Raw genomic sequence first — 17184 nt, 5'->3', positions numbered from 1 at the left:
AGAATTGGAAAAAGGACAAACAACCCTCTTCACTGTCACTACACAAGGTAAATTGTCAGTGCTAAATACTCCAGCCATATGCCATTGACCATAATTTTTTTCTTTCAGCAGATTTTCTCACACCTTTGTGTGTGTAGCTCTAAATGGTTGCTTGTCCAAAGTTAATGAGAATCCATGACACCAAAGATTGAGGGTATAGCCTAATATTTGCTATTACAGAGATTGCTCATATACCCATCTGAATCATTTCCATGTTATTAAATTCCTCATACAGCATATATAAGAATTTGTATCTACTTGTTCTTTATTAAACATCTAATTCTGCTGTTCTGGAACACACAGCAGCAGACACTGGCATATGTCATCATCCAAGGTGTCTAAGATTCCCTCTAGATTCAGGTGTGATTTTTGGATATGCTGGAGAATCATCTCTCAGATACAGAATTAGAAAACCCAGAAAAGACTAGAAAACTCAGAACAGTTCATGGAACAACTATTAAAAAGTGTTCAAGTAACTGTGTCTACATAGTACTCTGTCTTAATTTATTCATTTTTAATACTAGAAATGTGAGGTTCCCACAATCTAAACCAAGTTTGCCAGGTTTGTTACTTTTACCCTTCAAACTACTTTAAGTTGCTTTTCATCTGGATTAATAAAACTTTTTTTTCAAAACAACATAAATATCTGTCTTCTGCTTTACTATTTGGAGACTTCAGTCATGGTCCAACATAAAATGTTGGGAATGAAATTCTCACCTGTAACATCTGTACAATTATCGTCAGAATCAGACTCTTCAGGATCAAACACTTGGATCCCCTGGGCCTGCAGTCTCTGGAGTTTTGCTTCTAGCTCTCGTTTGGCCCTCAGTAAGTCCTGAATCTCATTTTCCTTAGTTTCTCTAAAAATCTATCAGCAGGAAGGAAAAAAAATCAGTATATTCCTGAGCTCATGTTATCTACTTTCATTAGGAAAAGTAATTAATTTACCAGACAAAGGCATGAAAATGTCAATCTGAAGCCATCATGAATCAGGAATGAGCAGGAAACCATAATTTAAAATTATCTATTTTTAAAATTTTACCATTGTAAACCTTAGCATACCATTGCTAAAGAAGCCTCCATTAGCATGTTCATTAAAAATTAAAACAACTTTTTACTTTTTAGACTCTATTGCTACATATAACCTTTCAAAGGTTCCCTTTTATTCTTCCATGTATTTATTTACAATTACATATGATCTTGAATTTACATTTTATTGTTGCAGAAATTTAAATTTCTCGTGTCAGAAATTGATCAAGCATCTCCAGCTGTCCTGTTTGTAACTTATTACCATCATGTGGGAAAGAAAACATGAATATAGTTTTAAATTCAAAGAAATGAAGTAGTCTTCAAGTCTCATTTTCTTAAATAAGATCGGAATCAATCCTCTTTTTATATATCTGACAAACATGAACTACATGTAGCTACCGACAACTAAAATGAAGGACATAAAGAATCTTGAAAATGGTGAAAAACTAGGACCTACTGCCCTGTTTTGAGTGGCAAAAGTATCATCTGCAGCAAAGGAAAAGCATAAACATCTGCCTGGCCTTTCAAGTCATCCCTGCAGAGAGTGCAAACTGTCTCTATCATATTTTTGCAGTCAAAAGAGATGCACCAATACACATTTTTTAGAGGAATGTAAGCTAGAGGCATTGCACCTTACAATACAAGATACAAAATTATTCAGAAATAATGGAACTCTGTGTTTATACATTCATTAGGCATGTATCAATTTGCAGCTCGTTTTCTTGTCACTCTCAAATATGAATATACTTCTGTGTTCAAATTCAATGCAGAAATTTAATTTATGATGTATGACTTAATATTCTTCTTTCAAAAATTATAAAGTTATTTCATATTTTTTTCCTCTTAGTATTACAGAGAGATTTCAGTAGGATTATTTTAATGGAAATGGGCAGCTACAGCTATGACACTCTAAGGTGTCTTTAAGAAGGAAAGGCCCTCATGAAAGCTATTGGAGAAGGGTTCATTTGGGGAATGTGAACAAGTGACATCCATCTTTTTTTGGTCATTTTCCCAGGAATAGAAAAGTCAAACCATACCTTGAATTGCCTTTTGACCTTGTCTCGATCATGTTCAAAAGTAGCAGCTCTCTCCATGGCTTGGTATTTAGCTTCTAATGCACTTTCTTTCTCTCTAAGTATTTTCTGGTATGTTTTCTGAAGTGCCTGAAAACATTTAGTATTTCATTTTTTTTCAGAGTTTTATTACCGATAAGAGGTTTTAAATTACTTTTCGGGTCTGACTACAATATTATCTCAGTGCCCTACATCTCTCCTTACTTGTAGGGCAGCCAGAATAAGAGAATATTCTGAGTTGCAAGGGAACCACAAGGACCATCGCGTCCAACTCATGGTCCTGCACAGGACACTCCAACAGTCCCAGCACCTGCCCGACAGCATTGTCGAAACACCTCTTGAACTCTGTCAGGCTGCTGCTGTGACCACTTCCCTGAGGAGTCTGTTCCAGTGCCCAACCACCCTCTGGGTGAGGAACCTTTTTGTAGCATCCTGCTTAAGCCTCCCCTGGCACAACTTCAGGCCGCTCCCGTCTCAGGTCGCCACGGCCGCGCAGGGTGCGGTCCCCATGCCCAGAAGAGCACTTTGACAGCATCCCGATGGCACAGCAGGACAGCACCGGGGCACCACTTCCCCAGCACCTCGCCTTCCCTCGCACCCGTCACCTCCGTGCCCTGGCTTTCCCCAGGAAGCGGGAGGAGCCCCACTTGGCTGTCAGTGCCCGCACCCGCGGGGCAGCGGGCGCTACCTGCAGCTCGGCGCGCAGCCGCTTGTTCTCCCTGTCCAGCTTGGCCTCCTTCTTCACCATGGAGGCCACCTCGTTGTTCTTGCTGACGCGGAAGATCTCGTACTCCTTCCTCAGGCGCTCGTACTCGGCCACGCACTCCAGCTCCTGCACCGAGGCCGTCGACTTGAAGCTGGCGCCGATGAGGCCGCCGGGCCGGGAGCCGCCGACGCGGCGCAGGGACCCGCGCAGCAGCCGCGCCTTGGGCTTCACCTCCACCGGGATCTCGCAGGCCTCGCCGCCGCCGCCGCCGTACGTGTCCTCGATCACCTCGCCCACCGCGCCCGCCGGGCTCACCAGGGACGACGCCGTGCCCATGGCCCGCGTCCGCCCGGGCGAGGCTCTAACACCGAGCCCGGGGCTCGGAGCCCCCGCGGGGACCGGGCGGCGGGGCCGTGCCCGGCGCGGAGCCTCCCCGGCGGCGGCCGCGGGCCATGGTCCGCTCCCTGCGGCCGCCGGACGGGGAAGGGAGAGCGGGAGGAAGCTGCCCCGCGGGCCGCCTCTCCCCCTCCCTCCCTCTCCCGGCCGCTCCCGCCCCGTCCCGTCCCGCGGCGGCTCCCGGCTCTCCCGGGCTGGAGCAGCCCGGGATGGGGGAGCGCCAGCCGCCGCTGCAGGCGGGGGAAAAGCAGAGAGGGAGAGCCGGAGGGGCTGGCGGCGGGATTCTGCTGCTCTCAGCTAAAAGTGACGACGTTTTAGGGTTTTGCTGCTAAAAACGAGCTAATGCGGGGTCCCAGCAACTTTCCCATTCCCGCTGACACCATCTCAGCCTCGTCGGGGAGGATTTATCAAAAAGGAAGAAAAAGTTCCTATTTTCTCTTCACCGCGTCTATTTCTCAAGTGTCTATTTCTAATCTCTCTGTCACCTGCCGCGGAGCCCTCAGGATGCGCCGCATCCCTAGCTGATCTACACGATTACATCAAACTGTTCTCCTTGGCAGACAGGGACACTCAGGTTTTGCCACTAACTTTGGTTTTGAAGAGACCTTGGAGGGGGAATTACCCCTCACTGGTCAGAAGTTGTGACTTCTGAGACCAGCTGGCACTCTCCAAGGAGAGCTGCTAAGAGCTGGTAGTGGCACGAGCTAGAAGTGAGCGCTGGGAAATGGTGCCATGTCGTGATCGAGGTCGGCGCTTGCACCTTGTGTGCCTCCTATGAAATTTGTGAACTCCCTGGTCAAAGACCTTCCCTGCCAAGAATAAGAAAACTGTGGATTAACAATGCCTTAAATTATCCTAATGGCATTTCCATCTCTGTCTCTCAAAAAACGCTGTTTGGTTCCTTCACCTATCATAGGGAATTCAGTGCAACAAATCCCCGTGGCTGAAGAGAACATCCACTTGTTCCCAAATCTCAGAATCTGCCCTACCTTTAGTGTGAATGACAAAAATGTCATTCACAAAAACTTTAAAACAGATTTTGCCTCATGTATGTGCCAGGTTTGTTAGCCATGACCAAGGGTGCCATTTCTTCTTAACAATGATCTTAGAGATGTCTTTTCAATGAGACATTCCTGAGTTTCAGAATCTACTGGAGGGGGAAGTTACTTTTGTGTACACTAGTAGAAATAGAACAAAATATGTCTCTTTTTTTCCCCTGAGTTAAAACTTTGGGTTTGGAGAATATGTGCTTTTTCCCCCCCTCCAAATTTTACCCCATTATTTGCATGAGGAAAAACCAACTCATTTTCTGGATATAATTTATTGATAAATTACATTGGTGATGTATTCCATTTAAGCCCTGCTTCACTGAAAAAGACAGATACAGAATATCTGACAATAGAGGGAAGGAGAAGGGTGCTTCTATGTTTTCTCTAATATTGACAGTAACATAGCTTGCACAGTATTAGGTGATTCAGTGAGTAAGTCTGCCGTTCTGTAACAAGCAAGGCTCTTGGTTTCATTTGTGTATTGGTATCAGGCAGTTTTTCCACTTCACCGCTGACTGAGCTCTGGGAACAATTGAAAATACATCCATGCTGGTGCTTGAACTGAATTATTTTCATATTCTGAGTTTTTGAATATCAAAATCTGCAAGCTTTAAGCCTAGAATAAAAAGTGTAGTATTGTAAGAGCTTTTGTATTCCTTCTAATAATCCACTTGACATTAACAAATAGATTGGAAGAAGTGTAAATGCTGTTTCTCTAATGCTGCCCCTGGGTGCATTATGGAATTTTTATGGATAATAAAGATCATATTAACACAGCCCTTTCTAAACAGAAAAAATACACTACTTCCCTATTGCTTCCTGGGTTGGTTTTCCTAATGTTTAGAGATTAGAGACATTTACTTCAATATCTAATTTGTAAACTAACAAAGTGTGCTTTAAGTCACTGATTAGGACTATTCAAAAAGCAATCCAACTGTTCATTGCACAAATATTGGAAACAGTGTGTGAATCTGAGCTATCTTAGCTTTCAGAAATGAATTGCCATGCAAAATCATTTGCTGGAGAAAACACCTTATCAAGTTCTTTAAAAATTTCTCTTCATGTTTTTGCAGCTTTTTTAAGTGTCAATTGGACCAGCCAAATCCTTAGTCCTTTAAGCATATTGATGCTGGTTGTATTGTGTTATAAAGTTCTTCACTGGTCAGTGAAGATATTTGGGGTAGTTGAGCAGCTTCCTATTTGCCATTTCCATTATTTACATAATTTAGACAGTTTATTAAAACATTCTAGGAGTGAAATGTGCTGGGCTAACCTTGGCCAGCTCTTATTACTACATGATGTATTGTTGAAGTTTCTTATTCCTGCCTTTATTTCCTTTTAGGAGTCTTTGGTGACTGTTGACAAACAAGTTCTGTGGATCTAAGGATGTGTCCCATAGTGAAAAGTACAACTGCAGGAATTAGACCTTTGCAAGAAGGTTTGGTTTTATACATGTATTATTAAGTTCAGCTCTGAGTTAGCAGATGTTCATTTTATAAAAGAATGTATCTGATACCTATGCATTCCAGTAAAATTTAGTGTATAAGGTCAAGATATGGCAAGATAAGGGGAAGCTTAGGAAGGCTGAAGATGATAAGTTGTCACAGATTTATTAACCAGTAAAAATGAGAGTTGCTTTGTTTAGAATGAATGGTGATCATGACCTGAAAACAGAAGGTGCTTTAAATGAAAGACATGTGACCAAACTTCTGCACAACATTCTTTCTGTTAACTCAGAGGCTGGAGTGACTTTTAAGGTTGTATACTGCAGGCATAAGCAAAGTGTGTTAAAAATCCTTCACAAATAAATATTAAATTGTTTTCGCCTATACTGAAGGGAGTTGAAAACATTTTATTATCTCATTATTCAAAAATGTCTTTGTCTGATGAAACATGATAAGGGAATTCTAGGGAAGATGTAGAGTTAAAATATGTAGAATGTAATTCTTAAAAAAGTGCTGTTGTCCTGGATTGTACAGGCGTTTTACAAGGGCATGGAGTGATAGCACATGGGGTAATAACTTTAAACTCAAAGAGGGTATATTTAGATTAGATACTACAAAGAAGTTCTTTACTGTGAGGGTGGTGAGGCACTGGAACAGGTTGCCCAGAGAAGCTGTGGATAGCCCATCCCTGGCAGTGTTTGAGGCCAAGATGGATGGGGCTTTGAGCAACCAGATTTCATGGAAAGTATCCCTGCCCATGGCAAGGGGGTTGGAACTAGATAATTTCTAAGGTCCCTTCCAACCCAAACCTTTTCATGAGTCTGTGGTTCTATGGTATAAGCTCTAAAAGGAGACTTGCAATTGTGCTGTTCTTTATTAACTTGATGTCTTTCCCTAGTGCTGTACATTGAGCACAGAGTGCAAGTCTGAATACTTACTTACTCAGCTTCTTTGTTATATATAACGAGGCCTGATGATTTTTAATTGAGAGAATCTGTTTTGAATCTGGTACACTAGTTGTTCCTGAAACTGCCAAATCTTGGAATTACTTTGTTGCTTTCTTGGCCTGTTGTGACATCTGCATTTTTCTCATCTGCATGAAAGACAACTGGACATCTGCCTCTGTCCTCCTCAGAGACCTCTATTGCTAAGCATCTGCAGTTCCATGATTCACCAGCCACTCTGGCTGGGATGTAGGGTTCTGGAGCCATGTGTAGCAGAGGTGATGGCTGCTGGATGCTGGAGAGGTAGATGTCTTCTTCCCTTTTTCATGTGTTGCATCATGGCTGTAGCTAGGTCCGTTGTTATGACTGGCTTACACTTTGCAGTCTTTCTGTGACCCGACATGAAATTGTATAACTGGGATTTGAGTCATTTGAGGTGTTGTGAATATAGGAGGCAGGGTAACTAAGAAATTGAGAACAGTTCATCATTACCTCAGCAAGTTAGAAATTACCATTCATAAGAATGACTTAGTCATAAATTTTTTTAGAAGTAGGACCGTACTATTGAAGTCTGAAGAAATGTGCTGAAAATCCCATCTAAAGTGATAAGATAATTTTTTATTTCAATAGGCATATCAATGAGAGTCTCTAATACATCTAATACAGTATCTAATACAATCTTTAGTGCATCTGCTTTTTATTTTCAAGCTAAAAGTAATTTAAAATACTAGTGGTTAATTGTAGACTGCTTAACAAATGCAACCTTGGGGCATTGCTCTAAGTTCAAATAGCTACTGAACTTGCTATGTTTCACTCAGTAACTTTGTTACAGTCTGGCAAGTTGAAATCATGTACTTCTTTCAAGAATTCATTTGCTGAGAGGCCTGAAAATTACCAGGAGCAGACATGATGAAAATCATAATGAAGGAGAGGACATCTGCTTTCAAATGCTCCCACAACTTTTACAAGTCATAGCCCTTTACCACTAGAGGACAGCAAGATCTCAGGAAAATGTGGTTGTGTGAGGTGGTGAGAGAAAAGGAGAGAAATTGCTTACACAAGAGTTAAGAAAGCCTTAGTTCAGAAGTTACATGCTTCTAGGTATAATCAATCTTCTTAAAGTTTGAGTCAGTTTTAGAAGATATTTCAAGACAAAATACGAAGGAGGCAGATAAATAAAAGCTGAAGTTTTAATGTAGGGCTTTGTCTATCAGTTATAGATGTTATTTGAAAAGTACAATACTAATTAGCTTTGAGAGCTATATGCTCTTTCCATTTAATTCATATATAGCTTTGTATTGATTTCAGCCAGAATAGAGCTTTGCTTTGAAATCTTAAATAACTTGTAGGTGTCCTGATTTTTGATGAATAAATTAGATACCCTTATGTAGAAAGGTTCTGACAATCTGTTATTTAGAATAGAAATAATAGACTGAACATATTGAAAAGGAATCTTCTGTATCTACACCTATTTATCTTATTTATGTCTGTTACTTCTTATGCAAGGACTCATTGAAGGTTTCAACATAAACTATAGGAAATGCATTCAGAACAGTGCAATTCATAACCAAAGTAAAAATTTTCACCTTCATGGCTTTAGAATGTCAGACAAGAAAACTCTTCTAATCCTTATGGTAAGTCACTTGGTGATATTTCTCCACTAAGGGCTCAAAAGCCTCCTTGAAGTTGCCTTTGTTTGCCATAAATCTGAATTGAGTTTTAACTGAAAATTACACAATGAGTTATAATCCTAGAAAGAAGAGCTCTTGAGCATCTATTTTATCATCACTGAATCATCACTGAATCATCACTGAACTGAGAAGGGCATATCAGATTTTGCAGTTTCATGGTCATGTTATTCCAGGCCAGTTGGATTAATATATATGATCACAAGGCTGAAGAACAACTAATTTTGTTCACCAAAAAGATGGGGTGAAAGTGAAGGAAATATCCAAACAAACAGCAAACCAGAGACACACTAATGACAAGCAATTGCTGTTGCCATGCTATTTATTGCTTCTGCCTAGAGCCAGAAAATAACAATGGTGCATAGCAAGGAATGAATATAGAGAAATTTGCTGAAACTTGCACCTAATAATTTTGATGATCACTTACAAATGCTCTTTAAAAAAACTTCTTGTGTTAGTGGGAATGTGAAATTCAATAGGACCCAAGTGAAATTTCATGGATACTTCCATGCTGCATCGTTCATCCCCAGAACATCTGCCTTCTTGGCAGAGCTGAATGTCCCAATAACTTATCCTGTTTTGGATTTGCAAATTAGCCATCCTAAATCTCAACAAAATTTTTTTTGAAAACACATAGAAATGGCACTGCTACTGGGAAAGTTTGGTACCTGAGTGAGGTTTTTTAGCTTTTTTTTTAATCCTAGAGCAATTAAATCCTGCATCTTTTGTTTCCCAGAAGATTGCCTTGACTAAGGGGCTATAGCCAGGACTGGGCTCAGACTTTCAGCAGCTGTGTGGGGAGAACTAGTATGTCATACAGCAGAGTGCATGTTTTATGGGACCATAATGAACTATAGGAGTCATGATTCTCTAGAGTCCTCTTCTCTTCCTGCAAGCTAAAATAAAATGTATTCTGTCTCCAGATGTATTCAGCTATACCCAGATGAGGATGAAATGAACTCTTACTTCATTTTAGATGCCTGATTCTGGAAAGCACCAGAGATCTCAAGAGTGATCTAGTATAAGCCATAGTAATTCTTCATCATTCCTTTAGATAACTATTGTCTTTGTCATTCTGTATTCTGTCTGTGGTCAAGTGTACTCTGCCCTTGTAGTCTCTATAGAAGTCAGACATTTAATGCCACAGAGTGCATTGTCAGGGCAAGAGGCTTAAAATTTGGTCTTACAGTACTAGAAGATGTTATATTTAACTCTCTTTCTAAGGTACCAATTTAGCAGTGTCCTTAATCATGCCTAATCTGTAATCATGTCAGTATTTGCTATGAAATCCAAGGGGCTAATTCCTTCCTGACATTTTTTCTTGCAGTTGGTGCCATCCTTATCTTCAATACAAGCAATTTTGTTTTTAAGAGTCATAAGTACAGCCACAGAGATTTTTTTTTTTTCCAACTTGATCAAATGCAGAAGAAATTATGTTGAAGTTCTGTGAGAAGTTTATTCAGAAATCCCTGCATTGTTAGGTTAGGGTGGAAGTGCCAGAAGAGGCATGGTGTGTGGGATGTTGAATCCCATCTTTAAGAAAATAAATACTAGAAACCTTCCCAGAAGTTCTTAGTTTGAAACTTTGATTTCAGATCTGAATGAGACCCGTCAAAGGATTATATGCTCTGAACTTTCAGAGCCAGGTCCTTTTCATCTAGCTGAAAATTAAATACTAAGTTCCTTTAATTTTTCATTGATCCTCCCAGTTTTAATTATGTAGCTTGAAGTGCTTATTACAGGGGTACTGCTATATTTTATTATGTGTACTGCTAAACAGGATACAATTTTAAGAAATTAATTGGATAGTGTGGAAATTGCTGAAATGAATAAAGAATGTTAGCTATTTTCCATGGAAAATGTAGTTACTTGTGTGCTACATTAGTTCTGCATTTATGAGCTGAAACTGGCAACCTCATGATGGAGAATTTTATCTCTAAACCATTATGTGGCATATTTTTGAGTAGGTCTATGTAGTTTCCTAAAATTTTTCTCATGCTACTGGTAGCAGTTCTTTTTAGTACTTCATTTTCTATTGTGTTTAAATTCTCTATATGAGACATGTATTGAAACCAAATTACATTTCTCTTTTTATAACTGTAGGAGATTCTGAATATCCTGAGGCTATACCTGACTGGCATACAGAAAGCTTAGATAACCATTGCATAATAGGAGTGGCTGGAGAACACTGGAGCTGCAAATACTCTGTTTAATATATAGAATTTTTAAAATGTGACTCAAATGAAGAAGGATTTCGGGATCAGATATATAATAAATTAATTTACAGCTTATGCCTTGAAGACTTCAAAAGAAAGGACATACCACATAATTCTTACTTCATTTCTGACAAGTTATTTGCCCAGTTGTCCTATACAAATTTATTTTTCTTCCATCTCTTAATTCCCATGTCACCTTTCACCATCTTTCAGTACATGCCAAAGGAATAGTCTGACACTAGCAGGGCCTCTTCACTCCTGATACTGAAGTATGAGTGCTGCAATGGTCAGACACTTCACTCTCTTAGGTATTGCTCTGCACCACAAGTCTGACTTCATCCCCTCAGGTCCTAATTTATTCTTCTCTCTCTTAAAAAAAAAAAAAAAAAAAGAAGAAGAAGAAGAAGAAGAAAAAAAAAACCACAAAAGACATCCAACAACTGCTGTTTGAAGAAACATCACATATGATAAAGAAAACAGAAAAATATGAGAGGTATCATTTTGCCTTATGGTCAACATAGATAACATAGATGAAAGCACGTTCTGGCAACTGGGAGACTGCAGTCTTTTCCATCAATATCTCTGTGGTAGGAAGCAGAGCACAGGTGTTTAAAATCATGGAAAAGACAAGGTGAAGTGGTTGATGTGAGGTACAATCTTTAATACTTCCTGGTATCTCAAGTGCTTTAGAAAAGAGTCTGCAATAATGAGGGCCTAACTTCTTTTTGAAAGTTTCTGCTCTGCACAAAGAAAGCAAGCAGTAATGAGAAGAAAGACCTAACTCCCCAGGGCAGTTTCTAAGAACAAAGAAAGCTGGCTTTTTCTAAGTCTTTTAAAGACCTCTTAAAGTCCTTTTAAAGACCTTAATTAATTGAAAGGGAAACCAGGCTATAAAATATCTTTCCAATGTATTTATAAACCGTAAAATAACACTTCAGTCTTAAGCAAAGTTAATAAAGCCATGAAATACATAGCTCAAACCTGTCAAAAGCATACTGCCTTTGAATCAGAAGAAGTATTTCCCACTACATCTTCAAAATAATTTTAAAATTCTGTCTGGCAATGAGACTAGTCTTCAAAACAGTAACTCTACCTAGCTTTAAACTGTTAAATGTCATAGCTGAGCTTATGTTCACAATGGAACTAAATGATGAACAGCACCAATTGAATGACCTTTATTGAGTAAACAATTTGTTGCAGTCTCTGGTGAAGCCTTTCAATCGACATGCCTTTAGATTAGAGGATGCATTAGAATAAACAGTACTGATAGCTAACAGTAAAGGAAACATTCAAAATACTACTTTATTTCCCCATCCTCCCTAAAGCCTGTCACTTCATTCTTGTGTACCTGCTAAAGAAATGCCCAAGGATGCTTGAAATATTCAGAGATTTCTTTGAAATTTAAGCTGCATGGAAAGGAAATTGAGAGCAAAAGCAACTTTCTTCCTGCTACACAGGTGGTGGAAGAAAATAACTGTAATTTTTGGGTTAAGGGCCATCTTGTGTCAGGAAGTCAGGTAGCAATGAGGTTTTTTTTCCCCCGCAACACCTTAATAGTTTGGAAATTAACTGAGCACAAGTGAAGTACCTTTGCTTTGAGGTATCATGGTAGTACTTCCTCAGGGAATCAGGAGTGCCAGTGTGGGGCATTCATATCTAGTAAATAGCAAACTCATGTGCTAGATTTCTGAACCAAACATCTCCCAATTCCTTATGCTGGCACTGTTGCAATGCCTTTTCAGAATTGCATTCCAGAGTCCATTCCCTGCAGAATGTGCTATGAAAATAAGGCCATGTCTCTGTTGTCTCCTTGATGCATGACATTAACACAGAGTGATGTCACAGAATTACAGAATACACTGAGTTGGAACAAAACCACAAGGATCATTGAGTCCAAGTCCTGGTTCTGCACAGGACCATCCCCAAGAGTCATACCTTGTGCCTGAGAGGATTGTCCAAATGCTGCTTGAACTCTGTCAAGCTTGATGTTGTGACCACTTTCTTGAGGAGCCTGTTCCAGTGCCCAGCGACCCTCTGGGTGAAGAACCTTTTTCTACCATTTAACCTAAATCTCCCCTGAATCAGCTTCAGGCCATTCCCTTGGGTCCTGTCACTGATCAGTACAGAGAAGAGATCACTGCCTGCCCCTCCTTCTCCCCTAATGAAGAAGTTCTAACTGCAGTGAGGTCTCCCCTGAGTCTCCTCTACTCCAGGCTGAACAAACCAAATGACCTCAGCCACTTCTCACCAGGCTTCCAGTCCAGACCCTTCATGTTCCTTTTTGCCTTCCTCTGGACACTCATAATGTCTTTATGTTGTGGCTCCCAAAACTGCCCCCAGCACTTGAGGTGAGGCTGCCCCTGTGCAAAGCAGAGCAGGACAATCCCCTCCCTTGCCCGCTGGTGATGCTGTCCCTGAGGCACCCCAGGACACACTTGGCCCTCCTGGCTGCCAGGGCAATGCTGACTCATGTTCAAGTTGTCATCAACCAGGACCTACCCTGGAGAGGATAGTGCAGTGTTTGGATACATCTTTTCAAAGGCCAATATGTGCCTTTGGTTAGCCTGAAACATAGAATGGTGTTTACGTGGTTATGGTTTGTTTTTCAGAGCATAGGCAAATACGTATTCCATATGAAGTGTCTCCTTAGGCACCAGGCACTTTCAGAACGGTGTGAAAGCAGAATTCCAGCCTAAGAACACAGCTCACAGACAAATGTTGAGAGCACAGATGGGTTGCAGTGCCTGAAGCCCACAGGGAATGAGCAACAGAGTTGAGCATGTGTTTTCTTCTGTGATAGTTGGGTAGAGACTGTGTTGAATAGTGGGTTCTGATTTTGTATTTCAGTGGAGTCATGAATTTTCATGAGATTCAAGAAGATACCTATTCAGTTAGTCATACTGTAGGGAAATTTTGTTGAATGTATGAGTATCTTGCTCTCTTATAGCATAGTTGTGGTTGGGGGAGAAGAATTGGAGTCTTCTTTTGTCAGTTATTTAAAACAAACTGGTGAAAAACAAGTGTAGTAAGGAATCAGGTCAGTGCTAAAAAGTTCCTTCCACAATTCTGTGCTAATTAATGAGGAATTAACTTAAATCTGTGACAAATTCAACTGAGAAAGCAATCAGTCTTTCTATGTGGTAAATAATTTGTCAACTTGAAACCTATCAGTAAGTTTTTCAGGTAAAGACAATTGTTCTGTGTATCTTTGTGCTTCTGATGTTAATTCAACTGTTTATCTCCTTTTATATATTTGCTCCTCATTAGTTGTCACGCGCATAATTTATGATCTATTTTTCAAAGCATAGATTTCTGTACATTGGTTCCTGTATATCTTCTTGTAAAGTTTTGCTGTTGTAAACTTAAAAACTAAGAGGATCATATCATATTAATGTGTAAACGTGTTCAAGTGACTGAAAGAAGCAGCATATATCCCCTGTGAATTGATATTGTCTCTTTGCAGGGCTCAAGCTACATGGAAAGGACATGAAATTGTTGGATTGATTTTTCCAGTAAGTGATGCATGTATATTTGGTTACCTGAGGCATCTAATGTTCATCTAAAACAAGTTGTGCAGGATTTGTAGTATTTGGTAGGGTGATTGGCAGTGTTCGAGGTTATATGGCTGGGTGACCTGCAGGAGCTCTTGGAATGGCTGAGGTATTAGAGCAGGACAAAAGGATGGGAAGAGGAGGAAGCTGCAGGGGAGCAAAGGTGGAAGCAGGAGCCTGCCCCAGGGCAACGCATTTGGATGTAAGTGAGGAGGTGAGAACTGGATATTAACAGAGCTTCAAGCAGCTACACTTCCATATGGTTAAACAGCTGTGTGCTTGCTGCTCTCAGAATCATGTTTTCCTATTACAGCTTGGAGCTGATTCATTCAGAGATGCACTCCAGACCATGGCATAATGAAGCAGAGACTTGCTTTCTATCTGGGTTATGATATTTCATTAAATACCAGGTAAAATATTAAAAAGACCTCTAGGTGACTTATAAATCTAACTTACTTTTTCATTAAATTTCTTAGAACAATGTTGGATTGGTCTCAAACCTTGTTTGAGCCAGTGCAAAAATGGGGCCTAAATACTAGTGTCTCCTCTGCAGGCATAATTATTTATTTTAAGAATATTAGTGTTTGTTAGGAAATGTAGAAAATGAGAAATATTATTTTTACACTTTTCCTTTAAAAAATTTAGGCTGGATTGTAAGAATGAAAATTAAGAAGTGATATTGGCAGAACAAAGAAACCGAGTTCCGTGAAGAATCATTTTTCTTATTATATTATTCTTTCCTAGACCCCAAAAAAACCCAAAAAACCTCTGAACAGATTATTCTATTCTTAATTTTTATATCTTAAAAGTCAACATTATAATTTACTCAGACTGTGGAACCTTGCATTTTAAATATTCACTAATGTCTGTTGTAAATACCATGTTTGCACTGATGAAAGACATTTTCTGTGGGGGGACCTAATCTTTTTCTTCAATCCCTCTTGCTTAACTTTGTTATAATCCTTTAGGTAAGTATTTTAAATAGTACATATTAAAGAGAAATTAAATATGGAATAAATTTGTAAGATTCTAGGAAGGTAGCAAAATCTTAAATGCAGTTATGATATTTACTGACACATCATTGTGACAAAAAAATACTGTATAACAAAACTATAAAGAATGGCAAGATTACATAATATTTGGATTTGAGTTATTCTTCTGGGATTTTGGTCCTGAGATAAAATACATCCACTTCAGATGTAGTTTCAACAGCCTTTGTTTTTCTCCATTTTTAAGTAGTGCAAATATTGCTGAAGCATCTGGGAACAGACATAGGTAAGAGTCACTCATCCATGTCTTTTCTGCAAAGCTGGTGCAGTTAACAGGGCTGGCAATTCACAGCCTTTGCTCTTTAGACCTTCCTTCTTCTTCCTGTAGAAGTAATTCCTGCAGACCCAAATTAGCCTAAAATCAGTGAAGACAGAACAGAACCCAAACAGTTCCATAAGTGACATGTCACCTTGAAGTGAGGCTGTGACAGAAAAGGACTTGCTACAGTTTATGTTTCTACTTCTGCAAAGGGAAAGCTCAGACTTGATGTAAATAACTCTTTTACATATTCTGTGGGCTGGATGAAAATTGTAGTGTAGTATCACACATAGCACCATTTTCATCACATTTCATAATTTTGTAGAAAACCGCCTACTTTATTTGTCCACTTCTTTCAAGAAAAATTTTGTTAAAATACTTGAATTGTTATAGCTCAACATTCATATTGCTTATTCTTATTTTGACTCAAACCTCCTGAACATTATGGAAAAATATGCACTGCATTCCATTTTTAAACCACCTATTCATGGAGCCGATATCCAAAAGAAGTTGACTCTTAAAGATGTGACTCCCAAGTGTTCCACTCAAATACATACCCACTATGGAAGCAAGTGTGTGTTTCTTAACAAAACAGATTAAAAACTTGAAGAGGCTTGTGGAAAACTCTAGAACTTTTCACAAAAACATAAAGAATCACTAGCAACATCACTGAATATAATAAAAGATATAAACAGAAAACTGCTTTTCCTTAAAAAGAGAAGTGAAAAATTCTCTCCTAAGAAAACCTTCAGAAAGAAAAAGCAGCATTATTTCAACTGCACAGTTCATGTCATAAATTTTCTACAGAAAACGTAATCCTGTGTTAATGCAGCTTCTTTAACTTGACTGTACAAGGTCGTGTTTGAACCCAAAAACCTCTTCAGGAGTTGTAGTATTTTTCTGAATACTCTGGAAGAAGAGTGAGATTCTACCATTTTTTTAAAGTCTTCCAAAAAGAGATTTTGCAATTTTCATGCATCAATTGGGTTCTTTTTTTTTTGTGTTTGCAGAAGCTCAGTCTTTTAATATGTCTTTCTTTTTTTCATCACTTTGAGCATATGGGGTTATAAATCTCCTTTAGACTGACTAATAATAAAATTCTTGCAAATACAGATGTAAATTAATCAGAACTTTTCTAGGGTAGCAATTCTGCATCACTCTGAATTTTTCAGTCAGCATTAGATTTCTTTTAGTCAACTAATTTCCTTCAACTATAATGTTGCGCTAGATTCAAGGACTGCTCTGTAATATCTAGAATAATTATTTTTTTTTTTAAATCTTGGCATTGTAAATTCTTTTCTCTTCATGGATACTGGATCTTGAAAATCGGGAGGGGACTGGGAAGTTAGAAACCACTAAATGAAGGCAGAGGACAAAATGGCATGAAAGGAGAAAATTATAAAATAAATGAGATTAAGAAGGATATAGATGAGCATTCAGTTTCAGAAAGTCAGAAGAATGTATCTGACAGATCACAAAAGCAAGTGCAAGGGGCAGAGTTGATTGAAAAAGAATTTGCTACATTGCACATTTTCATCAGAACCAAGCTTTGCACTTAGCTGCCCAAGCCTTCAACTTCTCAGGTACACTGGTTCCATCAAATGGAGCTGAATTGATCCCATCTTTCTTTTGCCTGATATCAATCAAAAGACAAGAAAATGAAGAAATGCCTAGGGCCCAGCAAGCTATGAAATGCATTTTGAATAATGTAGCTACTTCTACAATACCAAATTAAATTTA

General features: G+C 39.2%; 1 protein-coding gene across 2 annotated transcripts in view; it reads right to left on the bottom strand.

Annotated features, from left to right (window-relative positions):
* NPHP3 (nephrocystin 3) overlaps nt 1–3265 on the bottom strand; it is a 29878-nt gene extending 26613 nt beyond the window's left edge. For both annotated transcript variants that reach the window (XM_077786862.1, XM_021531243.2), the window contains exons 1-3: nt 2830–3265; nt 2106–2231; nt 757–907 (exon numbers count right to left, since the gene is read on the bottom strand). In XM_077786862.1, the coding sequence (XP_077642988.1) occupies nt 757–907; nt 2106–2231; nt 2830–3183 (631 nt within the window). In that variant the 5' untranslated portion in view covers nt 3184–3265. The remainder of the gene's footprint in view (nt 1–756; nt 908–2105; nt 2232–2829) is intronic.
* Between the last annotated feature and the right edge of the window lie 13919 nt (nt 3266–17184).

The sequence above is a fragment of the Lonchura striata genome, chromosome 1 (assembly GCF_046129695.1).
Source record: "Lonchura striata isolate bLonStr1 chromosome 1, bLonStr1.mat, whole genome shotgun sequence".
Taxonomy (NCBI): domain Eukaryota; kingdom Metazoa; phylum Chordata; class Aves; order Passeriformes; family Estrildidae; genus Lonchura; species Lonchura striata.
Note: the sequence above shows the minus strand (reverse complement) of the source record. Positions and strands in the feature narration are given on the sequence as shown.